This window comes from Anomaloglossus baeobatrachus, chromosome 1 (assembly GCF_048569485.1).
Source record: "Anomaloglossus baeobatrachus isolate aAnoBae1 chromosome 1, aAnoBae1.hap1, whole genome shotgun sequence".
NCBI lineage: Eukaryota > Metazoa > Chordata > Amphibia > Anura > Aromobatidae > Anomaloglossus > Anomaloglossus baeobatrachus.
The window spans coordinates 356,963,839-356,983,469 of NC_134353.1; the positions used below are offsets into that span (position 1 = coordinate 356,963,839).

The 19,631-nt window shown below is 42.5% G+C and overlaps 1 protein-coding gene across 1 annotated transcript in view; it reads right to left on the reverse strand.

The window, feature by feature from the left end:
* TMPRSS9 (transmembrane serine protease 9) overlaps nucleotides 1–19,631 on the reverse strand; it is a 291,040-nt gene that overhangs the window by 34,370 nt on the left and 237,039 nt on the right. Inside the window, exons 10-15 of the mRNA XM_075352437.1 lie at nucleotides 10,298–10,434; nucleotides 5,605–5,941; nucleotides 4,994–5,165; nucleotides 4,084–4,355; nucleotides 3,746–3,882; nucleotides 3,235–3,667 (exon numbers count right to left, since the gene is read on the reverse strand). Of these exons, the coding sequence (XP_075208552.1) occupies nucleotides 3,235–3,667; nucleotides 3,746–3,882; nucleotides 4,084–4,355; nucleotides 4,994–5,165; nucleotides 5,605–5,941; nucleotides 10,298–10,434 (1,488 nt within the window). The remainder of the gene's footprint in view (nucleotides 1–3,234; nucleotides 3,668–3,745; nucleotides 3,883–4,083; nucleotides 4,356–4,993; nucleotides 5,166–5,604; nucleotides 5,942–10,297; nucleotides 10,435–19,631) is intronic.

A 19,631-nucleotide genomic window follows, 5' to 3' on the forward strand; every position in this document is an offset into this window, starting at 1 on the left:
TCCCCGCCATGCCAAGCAAGTAGAAACATTTTGCATTCCCAACAATCCCTCAATGACATCATACACTCTTGGTCCCATACCCGTAGTACCCTAGAAGACAGAATCATGTACAGAACTACGACATTAGCAATATCATACATTCTTAGTTTCCCATAAAACCCGAACGAAAAAACACATTAAAAAACATTGAAGCCGAACAGAGGACACCAGTTCATCCTGCAACCTGGCATGAAAGAAAAAAAAAAAAAAGTGTGCGACAAAGAAAAAGGGGGGATCACCCCCGGAGACGCTGCCTCATCAAAATGACATAGCCAAATTCTGTGACCACTGGGTCATAGTGGTTCTAGAGAAGAACAAAAGGAAACAATCCTGCAGCCGTGAATATCTACCGATTATTGACCGGTGGCACTTGACCTTGAGAAAAGAAAAAAAAAAAGAAGTGGAAAGAGATTTTTCTTTTTTTGTCTCTTTTCCCCTTATATCTCCGTAAAACTAAATTAAACATCCCCTGGATTTCTCCTCCTTGTAGCAGAGGTTGTAATTTAATTCAGCAGCACCAGGGTTTCTCCTCTTCCTCCTCCTCATTGTTGCAGGGATTGCTTGATTCTCTGCTTGTTCAGATTCAGCCACCAGAGGGCATCCTTTGGGTTTTCAAAGAAAAAGATCTCGTTTAGTGCTGCCACTCTAAGCCTCGCTGGGTATAACATGGAGTAGGAGATATGTAGTGCCCTCAAGCGCTGCTTTACATCAATGAAGCACGCCCTTCGCTTGATATCTCCACAGAAAAGTCCGGGAAAAATGAAACTCTGTAACCGCTGACCATGACGTCTCCTTTGTTGCGGGCTGCGCGTAGGATGGCATCTCTATCTCTATAGTGGAGCAGTTTAATCAACACCGGTCTCGGAGGGGCTCCCGGTGGCAGTGGTCTTGTGGGGACTCTGTGTGCCCGTTCAACTGCGTAGAGTCGTGAAAGAACCTCGTCACCAAATATCTTGTGCAGCCATTTTTCGAAAAAATTCGGATGGATTTGTGCCTTCCGTCTTCTCTGGGATTCCGATCACTCTCACATTGTTCCTCCTCAGCCTGTTCTCTAAGTTATCAGTTTTGTTCATCAGGGTTGCCAGCTGTTGTTCATAACTGCTCACCTTTCTGGACACTTGCGGTAACTTGTCTTCCAAGTTAATTATTCTTTCTTCTGAAGCTGCCATTCTGTCAGATGCTTTTTGCAGGCCCTGACTTATATGAGATATTTCCTCTCTTTGTCCCATCTGGGTATATAGGGTGGTGCCAAATTGCTTAATAGCAGATAATATGTCCTTCAGCGTGGGCTCCTCACCCTAAAAGCTCACATCACCCATGATGACCTGTGTCTCTGTTGTGGCAGGATCCTGACCATTTTGCAGCAGTGGGGACATCACTTCCTCCATAGCAGATTCACTGCGCTCCTCCCCCTCTTTCTCCATTAACACAGCATACTGGCCCGGATTTATTGGTGATTCCTGCCTGCTCGAACCTGCTGGGTTTTGCATTGCTCCCTGGCTGTTTAAGCCTGTCGGACTTTGTGGTGCTTTGTACTTGCCCAAGTCTGCTGGGCTTTCTAGTGCCCCTTGTTTACCCAAAGATGTAGGGCTTTTTGCTACCTTGCACTTGCCCTAGTCTGCTGGGCCTTGTGGTGCCCCTTGTTTGCCTGAGGCTGCAGGGCTTTTTGATACTCCACACTTGCCCGCGTCTGCGGGGATGCATGGGCTTGCTGAGCCTTGAGGTGCCTCCTGCCTGCTCAACTCCACTGGGCTTTGCGATGCCCTGGGTTTGCTCGAGTCTGCTGGGCTCTGTAGTGCCCCCCCAGTGGAGGGGGTTCCCCCACCACCAGGTGCCCTTGCAAATCCCACCAGCTTCACTGCCGCATTTGCTGCCGTGCTCCTTCCTGCCTTTACACTCACTGTTTGCTGGCCAGCGCCATTTTGGGACTTTCCCCGCTCCGTGGCTGCTGCTTCCCGCTGCCGTCTGCTAATCCCTCCGGTCATGGCTCCGCACTTTGAGGTAGGTAATATGATCAGGGAGGTGTCCGGTGTCTATTTAGTTGGTAAGTTCAGTCCTGTGGGCTCAGTGGAATCAGTAGTTTGCAGCCTCCCCGGGAGCTCTCCTTCTATGCGTCCTCTCTCATGGCCGGTCAGCCCAGAAATTATTTTTAATAAGTAAATTGGTGAACAAGGGAGTGTGAGGGAGTGTTTATTCACCAATTGGATTACGTCGCAATGTCAAGGATTTTTTTCATTCGATAAATTGGTGAATGAGTGAGTGTGGGGGAGTGTTTATTCAAACTATTTTTCCCTGTATCTGTGGTTTTTTTTAACTCTATACTTTCTGGGTTAGTAATGGGGGTGTCTGATAGATGCCCATCCATTACTAACCCCTGGGCTTGAGGTCTGCTGTCAATCAACAGCTGACATCAACCCCAAAAATTTTACCTTGGTTGCCACTGCACCAGGGCAATTGGGAAGAGCCAGACAAATTGCCAAAATTGGCGCCTTTAATAGATGCACATCTAATGGATGAGCAACTTCAGGGGTGGCTACGAGCTCTTATTTTTAGGCTGGGCCTTCCCAGCCTAATAATTCCAGCCCCCAGATGTCTGCTTTACTTTCTTTACCTTGGATGGTTATCAAAAATAAGGCAGGGCCCACCCCAATTTTTTTAAATTATTTATTTAAATATTTTTTAAAAAACTGCATGGGATACCCTTTATTTTTGATAACCAGCCAAGGTAAAGCTAACAGCTGAGGGGTTCATCCAGCAGCTGTTTGCTTTACCTGCACTGGTTATCAAAAATAGATGGGACCCCATGTAATTTTTTTTTTCAATTTATTCTCTACATTTGTTTGCAGGGCAATTGTCTCCATTTTACTTCCTTTTACAGCCCCCTAGCCCTTACTATGACCATTTTAGTGGACAGAAGTTGAGGTCTCTATTGACTTATGTGGGTTTCGAGGTCTGGGGTCAAGTTCGGGTGAAGTGCAGGTCGCGAACTGAAGTTTTAACTAAAGTCCGACTGAACCCAAACTTCCATGGGTCTGGACATTCCTAATGCTTACTAATTTGGATAATTGAATCTCTTTTTAAGGGCTCATTTTTACTCCATGTAGTAGAGTGTTCAATATAGTTTTGTGTCAATTACCCTATTGCAGGCCAAAATTACTATTCTGGCAGCCTGAAATTGATACAGTTTCTACTCACCTGGTCTTTGTGTTGGTCTGGGTGGCTCAGTGATCCTTGTTGTTGTGCTTGTTTTAGCAAGAGTTGTCCTCTTGCTTGTGGTTTTAGCTGTAGTTGACCTTGGAGTACTTTTTGTAGGTTTGATTTGAGACATTGTAGTCCTAGAAACTGTGGTTGTCCTTCGTCCAGTGGACGTTGGTGGTCTCACAGTAGATGGTCTAGTAGTGGTCATTGAAGTTGAAGGAACCATAGTTGTCTTGGGCAGGTTCATACCACTATCTGTAGTCCTTAATACAGGAGCCACTGTGTCCAGGATCCAATCTTTAAGTTTTGTTACTCTACTGTAAACCCCTGGCTTTTTGGCTTGCGCGCAGCCAATACCCCAACTCACAATGCCAGCCAAGAAGAAAACACCTGGACTCTCTTCACATGCCAGCGGTCCTCCAGAATCTCCCTTTGAAACATAAAGGTTGAGTCAGTAGACAAATTATTGGTACCCCATTAATAAGCTTTGTCTTTATAACAGCCATACCTGACAGGAGTCCACCTTCCCATCTAGAAATCCCGCACAGATCATCCGTTCCGTTATTGAGAAGTTATAAAGGACACTGCAAATTTTCTGGTCAATGATACCCACAGAAGCTTTTTGTAGAACATCAGGCTTAGATACTGCATAGAAAATTATATTCATCATTCTTATTGTTCTTACATGATGAAAAAACCACACGCATGTACATGAACATGTTTCCCCACCTAATTTTTTCTCTAACTTTCATTCTAAATACAGCATATATTTAGCTCATCTTCCAAAATACATGCACCATGATAATCATTCATTTCACAACATGATGGTCTTTCCCAAATTCCTACCATTGCCTTCTTTGATGTTGCCCCATCCTGATATCATGCATTTCCAACCAGCCGGAAACTTCTGAAGAGCAGAAGGGAGACAGACAGGCTGCACATACTTGTTAAAAGTCAGAGAATTTGATAGTTCTACAACAGCTACGTCAAAGTCCAGGGTCAGTGGATTGAATTGAGGATGTTGGATTACTCTCCTCAAGCTGACCTTTACAGCCATTGTGTCAGCTCCACTTAGAGCCGTGGAACCCATGTGAGCAGTAATTTGGTCCAACTTTGTTCTGAAGAGAAGAGCAGATGTTAATACTGTACTTTTTTCAAACTTGGGACAAGTGCAATACAAAATGTGTGGTTTTAAAGAGTAACTGTTGCATTATTTTTTTTTTTGGGGGGGGGGGTGTTCAAAATCAATGCACATCAAAGTAAGAAACTTTTTAATCTATCTTATTAAAGAAACCTTCTTTCTCCTCCAAGACTGATCATGAACTCTCAAAATTCTCAATTCACAAGTGTCTTCAGTGAAGACAGATTTTCTATAACTGAGTTAGGTGATGACAGTTGGTGCTTAGAGAGTTCTATGGAGACCCGTAACTCTCATTTTATTAGAACTTGCAGCAGAAGGTCTGTATCTGGATCTAGGTCCTCACTACAGGAGGATCACCACCTGTCATCTTCTTCCAGTAATGGATAATTTGTCTTCACCAATTAAAGATTTTACCCATGATTTAGAGTGAAAGATCAGTCCAGGAGGTAAGAGAAGCAGATTTCTCCGATAAGATATATTACACAGTTTCTTATTTTCATGTGTATTTTTGATTTCTGAAATAAAAATCAATATGACCGTTACTCTTTAAATAAGGGGGTCCTCAGGTTACCCGCCTTTGATACATTGTCACAGTTTATGCAGGAGGATACTCACTCGTTGAAGCAATGAGCAGCGGACACCAACCATCGATCCCCAATTATTGTAGCCCCACAGAAGTGATGTGGGCCCTCCTTTAGGCTTGCTTGCCATGGTACTTCACCTCTGACCGCATCAAACCCGCCTACTATTTTGTTGGGTTTTGTTAGGCCAGGACGGCTACCACATTCTGAAACCATAATACTAGTTTTAAATGAAGTGATTCAAAATAAGCATTTTCCTCTTAAATTGGAAAACATTATAATATCCACCTATTTGTCTGAATAAATCGACCTGTACTTATATGAAATACAGCAATCTGCGGATTGCCAATACTTCTTACCGTAGAATCAAACATTTAGTATGTGATGAGTGAATACCGGAAAATTTACCATTGTCAGATAACAACACAATATGTTAGCTACAGTTTTCTAGTGATTGTCTCAGGCTACTTTCCTCTGGCTAACAATGTTTTCTATTGTCACGCTATCTGCAAATATCAAAGGGCTGCTGCCTTTCAGTCTGCATGGCTGACTTCTCAGGGAGTAACCTTACAGATCTCAGCTCATATTTGTTAGACACCAGATATTCAGCTTTGATTTTTTCTTTCTCTTTCGCAGACTACATACCTTGAGGTTTAGGCGTACTGAGAGGTTTCTGGGTTGGTTTAGCCGGCATGGTACTGCTGCCTGGTTTAGCTTTAGTTGTGGAATGTTTAGTAAATGGCCGTGCGGTTGTAACTTTTTGGTTAGTTGTCTTCTTTATACTACTGGTGGTAGTAATCAAACTTGTATGTGGTTCCACTGGGGCCGAAATGACATCCTGGATCCAGTTCCGGACTTTGCTTACTCTCACATAGACCCCGGGCCTTCTAGCTTCAGCACATCCCACTCCCCAACTGACAATACCTGCCAAAAAGAATCTACCTGATGCCTCCTCGCAAACCAGTGGGCCCCCTGAGTCACCCTGTAAGGACACATTAAGAATAGGAAATAACATATCATACGCCAAAGTTGACTAAAATTGTCAAACAACATCTATTATATTATTTGTCATAACATAGAAAGTTCATAAGTAATCATATGTTTTTGGTGATTCTACATAACAATAATTTTTCATCTCCAGTAACTATGAAATGGAACTCTCAGCCGTGGCCAAACTGCCTTTATGGGGATCAGGGTTCCAGGTCAGACTCTACTTGTCTTACAGTCCAATTCACACCTAATTCTGCTTGTCGTTGGCTGAATATATAAATCTGTGCTTCCAAGCTAACCACAAGTCTCCCATATCCTTTTTACTTTCTCATGTCATTCACAAACCTCTTCTAATTACTTCTTATAGTCTTCCTTCATGCCTGACACATTCTCCTGCATGTCTTTCCATTTTATAAAAAAGATTCATAATAAATGGCTGCAAAATATTTTTTCTTAGAATAATATTGTTCTCGTCTTCATTTATCTCCTTGCTAAATCTGTCTTCTGTTTGTTACAAACATACCATGACACACTTAAAGGGAATCTGTCATCAGGTTTTTGCTATGTAATCTGAAGGCAGCAGGACTGAAATATAGATTTCAGCAATGTGTCATTTATTAAGCTGTGTCTTGTTTACATACAGTGAAAGTTTTATCACCAGGACATTATCACTGCTGTGACTAACTACTACATGCCAAGTCGTCCAACCACCCCCCCCTCGTCTAATAAGTAGCTCATTGTAAATAGACAATGTACACAGAAAGCTGTAGTGTGGGTGGGGTTAGCTATGTGAGCTCTGCTCCATCCTACACTTAAGAGCTCTGTCACAAATGCTGCACTAAGTGATTATGCTCCTCTCAGATGAGGTAGCAAAAACCTGGTGACAAATACACTTTAAATAAGTGTATAGCAAGAACTATAAAAGTAACGGTAATTCACACAAGTGGAAATTAAAAATACAATTCTATTAAAGCTCAAATACAAAACATAAAAACAACACAAATGGTTAAAAACTTGTAAAGAGATGCCATCATCACAACATTTTATAATAAATGTATTTTTCAAAAATGCTTGGCAATTTTATATTTTGAATAGAACAATATGTGCTAATGTCCTGTTGTTTTAGCAAACAATACATGTATATACAGTAGTCACAATGGTCAGACTCTGACCTTATCTATGGTATGGAATAGTGATGAGCTGGAACTAAAATGCTTGAGTGCTCATAACTGAAATCGCGCAGGTTGGACGCACGGAAGGGATTGATTTGAGTAACGAGTATAATGGAAGTGAATGGGGAACTAGAGCAGTTTTTCAGAAGACCCCCCAGGAGGGCTGGTGGGGCTGGAAAATAGCTGAAATGAATGGAAACAGTGCTCCAATGAAATAGGAACAGCATGGAGAAGATGTCCAGACTCATCTCTACACTGAAATGTTTTACTAAGTAGCCATTGAATATAAGAAATTTGGAACTGCATTACTGCCATAGAAACTAGGTTAAAAAATGATCTACTTGGCACACAATTTGGCCAATTCTTGATAAGTCCAACAGTCAGCAAGGTGTACCCTGTTGTTAGGACCCTAACCTTGAATGCTTCTACCTGGGCTAAAAGCCTAAAATTTAGAGGGCAGGTAGGATCCAGCTATAACGCATTTGGCTGGGAAGGTCCATGGATATTGGCCCCTTCCCAGCCTAAAAATACCAGGCCGCAGCCGCCCCTGAATTGGCGCATTACATTAGATGCACCAATTCTGGTGTTTCTTTCCGACGTTTCATAGGTCACTTCTGGTCGGGCTGCGCTCTGCACAGTCACGCAACCTGACCGGGGGTGACTTATGAATCGTCATTCTCAGAACGAGGCTCCATAGGTTGTGTTACAGAATCAGTGGACATTGTGGGAGCGTCATGGACTACGTTGGCGCTGTGGAGATTTTTTTAAAATAAATTGGGGAATGAGGCTCTGTCTCTCATTCTTATTTCTTTAAGTCTCTCTTTTAATGTCAGATTCGGTGGACTACTTTGAATCTTCATGGCTTTTTTTTTTTTAAATAAAATGATGACTGAGGGAGTGTTTATTAAAAAAATATATATTTTTTTCCTGTGTGTCTTTTTTTCTATTCACTAACTGGTTTAGTAATGGCGAGGTGTCTGATAGATGCCTCTCTATTGCTAACACCAGTGTTTGATGCCAGCTGACATCAACCCCATAAACCATTACCCTGATTGCCCTCGCACTAGGGCATTCGGGAAGAGTCTCTGATGGATGAGCCAATTTTGGGGCAGCTGTGGGCTGATATTTTTAGGCTGGGAAGGACCCAATAACCATGGACCTTCCCAGCCTGATAATACAGCATCAGCCTACAGCTGTCTGCCTTGGCTGGTTAGCACATATAGGGGGGACCACACAATGTTTTTTTAAATGATTTATTTATTAGTTTAAACAAGGCTACAAACACCAGTTAGGGGTACTTCTCACATAGCGAGATCACTAGAGAGATCACTGCTGAGCCACAGGTTTTGTGACGTACCAGTGACCTCATCAGCGATCTCGCTGTGTGTGACACTAAGCAACCACCTGGCCCCTGCTGTGAAATCGCTGATCGTTACACACTGTTCTGGTTCATTTTTTGCTAGTTGGTCTCCCGCTGTGCCGCACACATTGGCATGTTTGACGGCGTTAGACAAACGAACACCGACTCTGTGTAAGCAGCGTACGCTGGTAACCAGGGTAAATATCGGGTAACTAAGCAAAGAGCTTTGCTTAGTAATCCGATGTGTACCCTACCTACGTATAGAGGGAGCCAGCGCTAAGCGGTGTATGCTGGTAACCAGGGTAAATATCGGGTAACCAAGCAAAGCGCTTTGCTTAGTTACACGATATTTACCCTGGTTACCAAGCGCAGCATCGTTACACGAGTGGCTGGTGGCTGGTTGCTGGTGAGATCTGCCTGATTGACAGCTCACCAGCGACCATGTAGCGACGCACCAGTGATCCTGCCCAGGTCGTATCGTGGTCGGAATCGCTGCTATGTCGTTTAATGAGACGGTACCCTTAGTGCTTCAGGAAAGGCACTAAAGGGCGCAAATGTACAAACCTTGCGCTAATCTAAGCTCTCCCTCCTACATCCACTCTCCTTGAACTGTTTCTAGAGGACAGTGTGCCGAGCATTGTACCTCCGAGTCTTATATAAGACCCGATGACATGATCCAGCCGGCTGATTGATCACAGTAATGCCAGTTATCAACATGGCTACGGCATTACCATGTATGGCAGGCAATCCCCCACATATTGATTGACTGTCTGACAGCCACAAAACATGCGGGGTAGAGGCTCGAGCAAGGTGCTCTAGCACCTAAGTTTCTCAATCAAGCAATGAGCGCACCCGAGCACTCAAATACTCAATCGAGTGTTGAGCAGTGACGAGCACGCTCGATCATCACTGGTACGGAAGTGTCTATTGAGCCTATGCAAAGGAGGAGTGTGGCGTCAGCTGTGATATAACCTATTGCAATTGGTGGATCCTGTGTCATATAGAGATGCTACCTGTCATTGTAATCCTCCCTCTATTGATAAGAAAACTGCTGTTGACTCTTTCTGAGAGGACGAGACCATGAGTAAGCCCCACTGGCCACTATGAAAATTGAAAGATAACTATGTTTCTTAATAATATGATAAAAAAAATGCCAAACATTTTGTAAAAATACATTTGACACAACAACCTAATTTAAACAATAGGTCATATTCTGATGACATTGTCACTTTAATAAAGAACCACTGTGCTCCAAACAGAATTCGAACTAGCTCACCATGATATGTGGCTAGAACTACCCCATACCTCCTGGAAACATAAGGCCCTGGCTAATACCAAAGCCAAAAGTGCAAATACAGTATATAACGTAACAAAGCAGATGCATATATTATAGCTAATAACATGCCAAATCAAAAATAGTGTAAAATCCAAAAATTAGCCAGTTAATAATATCAGTGTAAGATATAAATATTATGAGACCAAAGAAGCCCTAAGTGGGTTGTGGGCCTTTTAAGAAACAGTATTAAACCACATATAAATACTATTTTAATAATAAAATATATATTTTATCACATCACCTTTATATTTGTTCCCTGTCGCTAATTTACATATTGTGTTATTTTTTTAGTGATGCACATATGATGTCGTCAATCTGAAATACTTCATAATCTTCCTAGTTATTTAAAAATCCTATCTAGACACAATATGGTAGCAACTTTTTTTTAGTAAAACTACTTCTAAAATTGAACTTGTGAAGGCATCAATAATTCTCTTTAATGTAAATGCAAAATATATGGATCACCTACTGTTCGATTACCTGGCAGGAATCAATCTTGCCCTCCAAATAACCAGCACAAACCATCCTGTCTGTGACCACATTGCTGTAGAGGCTATTGCAGAGTGTTTGATCCATTAGGGCCACTGTAGCTTTTTGTAACACTTCCGGTTTCACCACTGAAATTACAAATAATACTGAAAACTCATTTTGTTCTCCCTTTTCACTTAGTTATAATGTGGATACTATTTTGTTTTTGGTAAATTTAGGTTACTGCCTAGTGATGAGCGAGTGTGCTCGCCACTGCTCGAAACTTGATCGAGCATCGGGGTGCTCAGGTACGCTTGTTACTTGATCGAGTATGGCGGGTGCTCAACTGCCATGCTCGAGTCCCTGCTAAACTTGTATTGCTGCTGTCAGACAACCATTCAACATGAGGGGATGGCCTGCCATATACGTTAATGCCATAGCTATGTTGGCTACTGGCATTACTGTAATTGGCCGGCTTTATCACATCATCAGGTCTTATATAAAACCTGGTGATGAGATGCTGGGCACACTTTCCTCTAGAAGGGAGAGCTTAGATTAGAGCAGGCATATAGGCAGTATTTAATTGCTATTGCAGTATTTATATACCACTGCTGCATCATTAAAACAAAAGTCCTTTTCAGGGCTAAATACTGTCCTTTCTCTAGTTAAACCGCAGTTACCTGCATTCAGTGTGGGGATAGCTGGTGGAGGAGGGATGGTTTTGGATTAGAGGCATATAGGCTGGGTTTATTGCCTTATCAGAGTTTGTACAGACCTTAACAGCTGAATTTTAGCATGAATCCTGCACTTCCGCTCATTTGCCTTTTTTTATGCGTTTTTGCCACAAGCATTTTTACTGCATGTGTTTTTGACAGATGCGTTTTTATCGCAATAAAGTTGGTTGCAATACATGTAACAGAACCAACAGGAACTTGGCCAAAGCAAAGTAATGTCCCACCCACCTATAGGGTGTATAGCCTGGTTTAACCTAATAAATTAATAAATAATTAAAAAAATTACATTGGGTCCCCGATATTTTTGATAACCAGTAAACCCGACAACTGCAGGCTCGTATTATCAGGCTGAGAAGGTCCATGTTTATTGAGCCCTTCCCAGCCTACAAATAGCAGTCTGCAGCCGCCGTAGAAGTGGCACATCACATTAGATGTGCCAATTGTGGCACTTTGCCTTGACTCTTCCCAAACGTCCTGGGTGTGCTGGCAATTGGAGTAATGGTTTTTGAGGTTGACGTCAGCTGTGTAGTGTCAGTTGGCATCAATCCCTGGTATTAGTAACGAAAAGGCATCTATCAGACGCCCTATTACTAACCCAGTAAGTTAAAAGAAAAAAAAACCCACAAAAATATTTTATTTTCAATAACATACCCCGATTCTACCCCTGGTACACCATTTAACAAAAAAAAGTAAAAAAATCCATGCAGATCCGAAGTAGTTCCCCGAATTCAACATAGTCCACCAATAGAAACCTTAAAGACATAAAAAGAAATAAATGAAGGCAAGATACTGTCCTTCATTCACCAATTTATTATTAAAAAAATTATCCCTGCAGCTCTGACATAGTCTATAGCATTCCAACGACGTCCATCGATTCTGTAGTACAACCTATGGCAACTATGACGAGAGGTGATGACGTCAGTAACATTACCGATCATCACCACTCTTGCTGGGTCACAGAGCGTAGCGGGAGACCCGTAATGTCTCACGATCGGTGACATCAGTAACTCAGTAACGTCACCACTCATCAGACATTCCATGTCTCGCGCTGCCCTCTGTGAGACCCAGCGAGAGTGATGATGAGTGGTAACATTACTGACGTAATCATTGCTTGTCACAGTCACGAAGTATTGCAGAGCGCAACCTAACCGGGAGTGACCCATGAGGAGTCATTCTCAGAACCAGACATCATCATAGGTTGTATTACAGAATCGGTGGAGATTGTTGGAATTCCATGAACTATCTGAGAGCTGCACGGATAATTTTTTTTAATAATAAATTGGTGAACGAGGCACAGTATCATGTCTTTCTATCTCTCTTTTTATGTCTTTCAGGTTTACATTTGTGGACTACATTAGATTTGGTGGACTACTTCGGATCTGAATGGCTTTTTTTTGTTTTAAATAAATTGGTGAACCAGGGCTAGAGTTAGGTTGTGTTTTTTAAAATAAAATATTTATTGTATGTTTTTTATTTTTTTTGATTATCTGGGTTAGTAATGGGGGTGTCTGATAGACATTTTGCCATTACTAAAACTAGGGCTTGATGCCAGCTGACACTACACAGCTGACATCAACCCCATAAACCATTACCTCGATTGCCACCACACCAGGGCAATCAAGAAGAGCAGAGGCAAAGCGCCGGAATTGGAGGATCTAATGGATGCACCACTTCTGGGGAGGCTGCGGGCTGCTATTTTTAGGCTGGCAAAAACCCAATAACCATAGACTTTCCCAGCCTGATAATGCAGCCCACCCGCTGCTGTCTGCTTTACCTTGGCTGGTTATCAAAAATACGAGGGACCCCATGTTGTTTTTTTAAATTATTTTTTTATTATGTAAACCATGCTCAACACCCTTTAGAGCCACATGAAAGGCACTAAAAGGTACAAGTGTAGAATATGTAGGGGAGAGGGAAATTACTTTTGCTTTCTTCAACATCCTGTTTGTTCTGCTTCAAGTCTTTCTCCCAACGTTGAGATAAAATGCATGTGTCCAAAACGCACCAATTATGCTTTAAACACAAGGAAAAAAGCACGTGAGTGGAGGTTCATGATTAATGCGGAAATTCAGCTCCATGAAAGCCTGAACAAACAAGTATCATGTGCATTGTGCACATACCCTAAGGGGTGGAGAATGCGTTTTTTTTTGTTTTGTTTTTAAATTTTGCCTTTAATACAAGTAATTATATAGGGAAGAACATTTCCTAACATTTTTTTCCTGTAAAATCCATTTTATGTTTGGTTTAGTATGTTTTATTGTCAGTTAGTAACTCTGACAATATCCCAGCAGCCAACTGGGAGTCAGAGATGTGTCTAGGCATCTTCCCCATGCTTTTCTCATTCACTCTCATTTGAGTGCTGTGTCCATCCATATCAGTGATTTTCCTGCCTCCCCAACCCTCCTTTTAGGGTCTCCTGCAAAGATGCTCGAGTTTCCCATTAACTTCCATTACTCTTGGTACTAGAGTCGAGCCCGTCTGAGTGTCCGAACTGCTGAATTCGAGTAACTAGCACTCGAGCATTTTAGTGCTTGCTCATCACTAATGAAACTGGCTAGTTTATCCTGCCTTGAGAAATATTTTTGCATTTTGTAGATATTAATAAATCTAGGAACCGGAAATACACACTATTGAATTGTGAGTTGTCAGCAAATATTAAATTAAAGTAAAACTATTGGTTACACAAAACTAATTTACATTTCAAAAACACAAAAAAATGGCAATACCTTATCTCATGTTTAGCAACATGTTCATGTACCAAATTGGAACATTGAAGACTCACCACCAGGGACACTTCCAAGCAACCACTTTTGGATAGACTTAGAATAACCCCCCTCCCCCCCTTTTTATGGGTAAAATCCCAGGTTTGTCCCTGCAATATATGGATTTTTGGCAACAACGTGTGTCCTTTTTGTGAAGGACATTTAATTTACATCTGTTTATAGAAAATCTGTACAACGACTAATTTTACTGCCTATACAATATTACCCATATTTCAAATAATTCAGTTTTGTCTGTCCTCTATAGATATACAGTACTCAATAGTATATGAAGGCATGGTGCCCCCTAGTATTGACTCACTGGGGGTCAGAGTTCTAGTGTTTCCACATTCTATACCCTGTATTGGTGGTCATGCTTCAACATCAATTCATTCTCTTCTATGAGATTGACGGAGAAAAAGCTTGAACTCTCTCTATTGCTTTCTATTTATACATGGAACTGAGGGGTCCTATTTGTATAATAAATGGAGGTCCCATTGATAGAAACCTAGTGATTACACATTTCTCTACCATCCTTCGGATCTGTGATAAATGCCTTTTCTGGCATATCGTCTTTAAGTAAGTCTACCATTTTGAGGATATAAGTCATCTTTTAAGGATTGTAAAGAGATTTCATGAAGAAAAACTCTATAAGCCCTATTACATGATTTGGACATCTTAGAGGGAAGGTTCCTAGTTGGAAATCTCTTCTGTGAGACAGGAATAGATCATATTGTAAAAGTGTTGAGTGTTGAATTACTAGATAAAGATCAAAAGCCACAATTTAGATTTTTTACATCAGAAGAAGAGATTCAGTTTGGTGCCCCGTCCAATACACAGTAGTTGTCATGTGACCACTCATATGCAATTTGTACATTCATAGTCACATGCCGACTAGCTGCTCTTCCTAATTCCCCCATTATTCATTGATCTACTGACTCTGCTTCATTGAGAGAAGCGATAATAGACGTTAGTATGCACATGACCGTGAATATGAAAATCGCATGTGTCCACATGTTGATTGCTGACAATAGCAAGCAGAGACGAATCCTAAAGGGGGTGTTACACGCAGCGATATCGCTGGTGAAAGCACCCGCCCCCGTTGTCTGTGCGTCACGGGCAAATCACTGCCCGTGGCGCACAATATCGTTAGGAGCCGTCACACGGACTTACCTGCCTAGCGACGTCACTGTTACCGGCAAACCGCCTCCTTTCTAAGGGGGCGGTTCGTGCGGCGTCACAGCAGCGTCACTAAGCAGCCATCCAATAGAAGCAGAGGGGCGGAGATGAGCGGGATGTAACAGCCCGCCCACCTCCTTCCTTCCTCATTGCCCGCGGACACAGGTAAGCTGCAGTTCGTCATTGCCGAGGTGTCACACGTGTGCTGCTGCGGGAACGACGAACAACCTGCGTGCTCAACAATCAACGATTTTTTAAAAAGGAACGACGTGTCAACGATGGACGATGAGGTGAGTATTTTCCATCGTTAACGGTCGTTCCTTGCTGTCACATGCAATGACGTCGCTAACGATGCCGGATGTGCGTCACGGAATCCGTGACCCCGGTGATATATCGTTAGATACGTCACTGCGTGTGACAGGGCCTTAACAGTTAGTATATTACGTGCTATTAAGATTTGGCATTCTACAGTACTTAATTTTATAATTAATGCTCCTAACATAAATACAAATGTACATACACTACATGTCAGTGCATTGCAATTAACGAATACATTAACTCCGCTATTGCTGTAAAAATTAAAACAATGTATTAGTCAACATTTTTGATTAAAAAGCACAAAAGGCCTCCTATCATGTTGAAGTGTACCTAAATATGTACGGCCCCATCACTAATGTTGTATCTGCCCATTTGCCAAGTCAGACCTCATCTGAGCTGGGGAAGTGAAAGGAAACCAGGCTTAGCTCGCAATTCAAACCTTGTTCGGGAAAGATTGGTGGCTGAGGGTGACAGGTCCTTGAAGGCCCCCCCCCCAATATGTACTCCAAAAATAAGTAAAAGGGCCCGCACAACTTTAGTATTAAATTATTGTACAGGTGCACAAATACGCTATGTGGCCAATATACAAACATATACATGCACTATGTGTCAGCACACTGTAATTAATGAATGTAACTTAAGGTACTAAGCATTTTTATTCAGAGTGCTGAAGCCATCCAACCATGTCAAGGTGTACCAAAATATGGATTGTCCCTATCCCTAATGTCCTACCTCTCCATGTGCAAAGCCAGGCCTCATCTAATTTTTTTTAAAATACAGATCTAGTAATCCATAACTTGGCAGATGGCACAATACTTTATTAACATAGCCATATATCACAACAATATAACAAGGTATTCATCCCTAAATATTTATAGGATCAACACAAATAACAGTACAGATAAACAGAACCACCAACAGTTCATAATTACATGACCAGAACCTCCATCGGAACATGAATACATCACCTGAACCACCACCGTTCATAAATACATTACACTAGCCACCATCAGTCCATGAATACATCACAAGAACTACCAACATCACAGAGATACAGCGTCACAACCGTCATCAATACATGAGTACATCACCAGAACCATCAACATTATAGAAATACATCACCAGAATCATTATCAGTTCATGACTACATCACTACGAAGCACCATCATCAGTACATGACTACATTAACTGAACCATTATCAGTACATGAGTAAATCACCAACATTACAGAAATACATCACCAGAAGATTAATCAGTACAAGAATACAGTATCACAACCACCTTCAGTATAGGAATAAATTACTAGAACAATCATAAACCTATGAATACAGTGCTAAGCATACTACAGCCATCAATTTAGGGCTGCACAATAGCTCAGTGATAAACACTGTTGCTTGGTCTTGCTTATGGTACCTCCACAAAGCCCACACTTTTCCCCCTCTATTGTCCTCTCACATATACCTCACATACTTCATACTCCCCCCAGTACTATTTACTAACACATTTCTCTCACCATACTGACCCCTCGCACTATCTCCCCCCCATAGTGTCCCAACACATTCCGTCCATACTGTCCCCTCACACATTTCTCACCCATACTGTCCTTTCTTTGAACTCCACACCATGAAACTCTTCAAACCCTTCTCTCTGCAAGTGGCGGTGGTGTATCGCCCTGTGGAGTCCTCCTGTCAGTCCTTGATCATTTTGCCACCTGGCTTCTACATTTTCTATTGTTTGACATTCCTTCTCTGTCAAGAACTGTCTCCACATTCAGGACACCCCACTTATCATGCATACAGAAATCTATGGGCCATCAATACCCAGTAGCTTATGAACAATACACAGTCATCTTTAGCTCCCATCTCCTCCCTCTCCTGACCAGACTCTGGAGTGTATTATTGTAATCTGACAAAGCAAAGTGTCCTGGATGACATAGCACCTGCTAAACACAGAAAGACCCAACAAAGACAGTGGCAACCCTGCACACGATGCAAACACGTTTTCTCTAGTGGTGCTCAAGGTGCGCCGAGCATCTGTAAAGCAAACAACTCTCAGCAGAAGACTTCATCCAGTATAGGTTCATGCTCAAAACTTATAACTCTGCTTTCCATCTGGTCAAATAAATCTACTTTACCACCCTCATCACATCACTAGCCAACAATCCAAAATGATTCAAAACCTTCCACTTCCTAGTCTCAGTGCTGAAGATCCCGGCCACAAATCCTACAAAAAAAAAGAAATACCTGGATCCCCTTCCCTCCTACACCTCAAGCTCACATCTTTGAGCCTGCCACAGAAGAAAGTTACCAATCTCCTCACTTCTTCTTACCCTACTTCTTACCCTACTACCTACACTAGTGACCCTATTCCCTCATATCTCATCCAGTCCCTCTCCCTAGCTGTCATTACCTACCTATCTAAAATATTTAACCTCTCTCTTTCATCTGGTATCTTTCTCTCTTCATTCAAACATGCTGTCAAAACCTCTTTGCTTAAAAAAGAAAACATCACTCGACCAGAACTGCACTGCTAACTTCAGACCTGTCTCTTAGGCTACAGTCACATTAGCGTATGGCATCCAATGCGAGAGCAACGGATGCAATATGCTAATGACCCCTAGCTCAGGCTCTGCTGCGAGCATGAGCCGAGTGTCAGGCGACTGTGACCGGGTCTTGCGATCGAGTCACAGCTGCGAAGCTGAGGGAGGGTGCTGCGGAGGAGAGGAAGGGGTTAGATTTTCTCGCATTGCACTCATCCAATTTATACGCTTGTTAGAGCGCACCTATACTAAAGTCTTCGAATGACCTATTAACAGCAAAATCTAATAACCACTATAAAATAATAATAAATCTACACTTTGACTTCTTGTATCATCTCTCTTCTGATGAGACCACACCTCTTCTCCTGTCGTCACCCCCCACCTTAATACAAAATACCAGGTATCATCTGACTGCTGTCTCTAACACCATGTCCTGTTGTGAACGTTGTCTGTGTGGGTGCTGTTCTAAAGCTCCCTCTGGTGGCCAGGAATAGTAGTGGAGCTAAATCTGAGCCATTGACTCAGACAGGTGTCGGTGTTAATTGGGAATTGGGGAAGTCCTATTGCAAACAAGTCTGGTCTATATAGGAGAGCACTTTCTGCCCGGCTGACGCCGGTTAGAATTGTATATTCCCTGTCTCTGTTCCTGGCCTGGAGATTTGTCCTTCCCTGTATCCCAGAGCAAGACTTCTGCAGATAAGTTTCTGTTTTGCCTTGCTTTCTTGTTTACACTTTTAGGGTGTTGTTTTTTCTTGTTTTGCTGTGTATCTATTTTCTTGCAGCTGAAGCTTTGTTTCAATTTTGTTGTGAGCATGGGGGTTTCCTCTGTTCTGGCTTTCCTGCAGAAAAAGGGATTTTTATCCCTGTCTGATTTGATTATTTGCGTATATATATAGTGGGGGTGAGGTTGTGTGACCTCCAGGGCCTTTTTACTATTAGGAGTTTTCTATTTTTCTATAGGGATTTTGCACTGACCACAATCAGTTCCTTTACTTTGCTTTGTATCAAGTTAGGGGTACTTTGCACGTTGCGACATCGCTAGCATCGGCTAGCGATGCCGAGCGCGATAGTACCCGCCCCCGTCGCACATGTGATATGTGGTGATTGCTGCCGTAGCGAACATTATCGCTACGGCAGCTTCACACGCACATACCTGCTCGGCGATGTCGCTGTGACTGCCGAACTATCCCTCCTTCAAGGGGGAGGTGCGTTCGGCGTCACAGCGACGTCACTAATCGGCCGGCCAATAGAAGCGGAGGGGCGGAGATGAGCGGGACATAACATCCCGCCCACCTTCTCACTTCCACATTGACATCGGGACGCAGGTAAGGAGATGTTTGTCGCTTCTGCGAGCTTACACACAGCGATGCGTGCTGCCGCAGGAGCGACAAACAACATCGTGCCTGCGGTCGACCCGACATTATGGAAATGACTGACGCTACACAGATCACAGATTTTCGACACTTCTGTGATCGTTTATCGGCGCATCTAGGATTTACACGTTGCTAGGTCGTTTCCGGCGCTGGATGTGCGTCACTAACGACGTGAGCCCGACGATATTTCGGATGCGATGTCGCAACGTGCAAAGTACCCCTTAGTTGGGCCTCGCCTTTGCTAATTCTATTTTTGCTATCTGAGTATTGTGTTTTTCTATATCACCGTAATCTTAATATGTGGTGGGCTACCTACTCCTTTGGGGACTGCTCTGAGGCAAGATAGATTTCCTCATTGCATTCTGTGAGGCGTAGCTAGTTTCTCAGGCTGTGATGTGGTGTCTAGGTTTTTAGGAATGCTCCACGGCTACTTCTAGTGTTGTC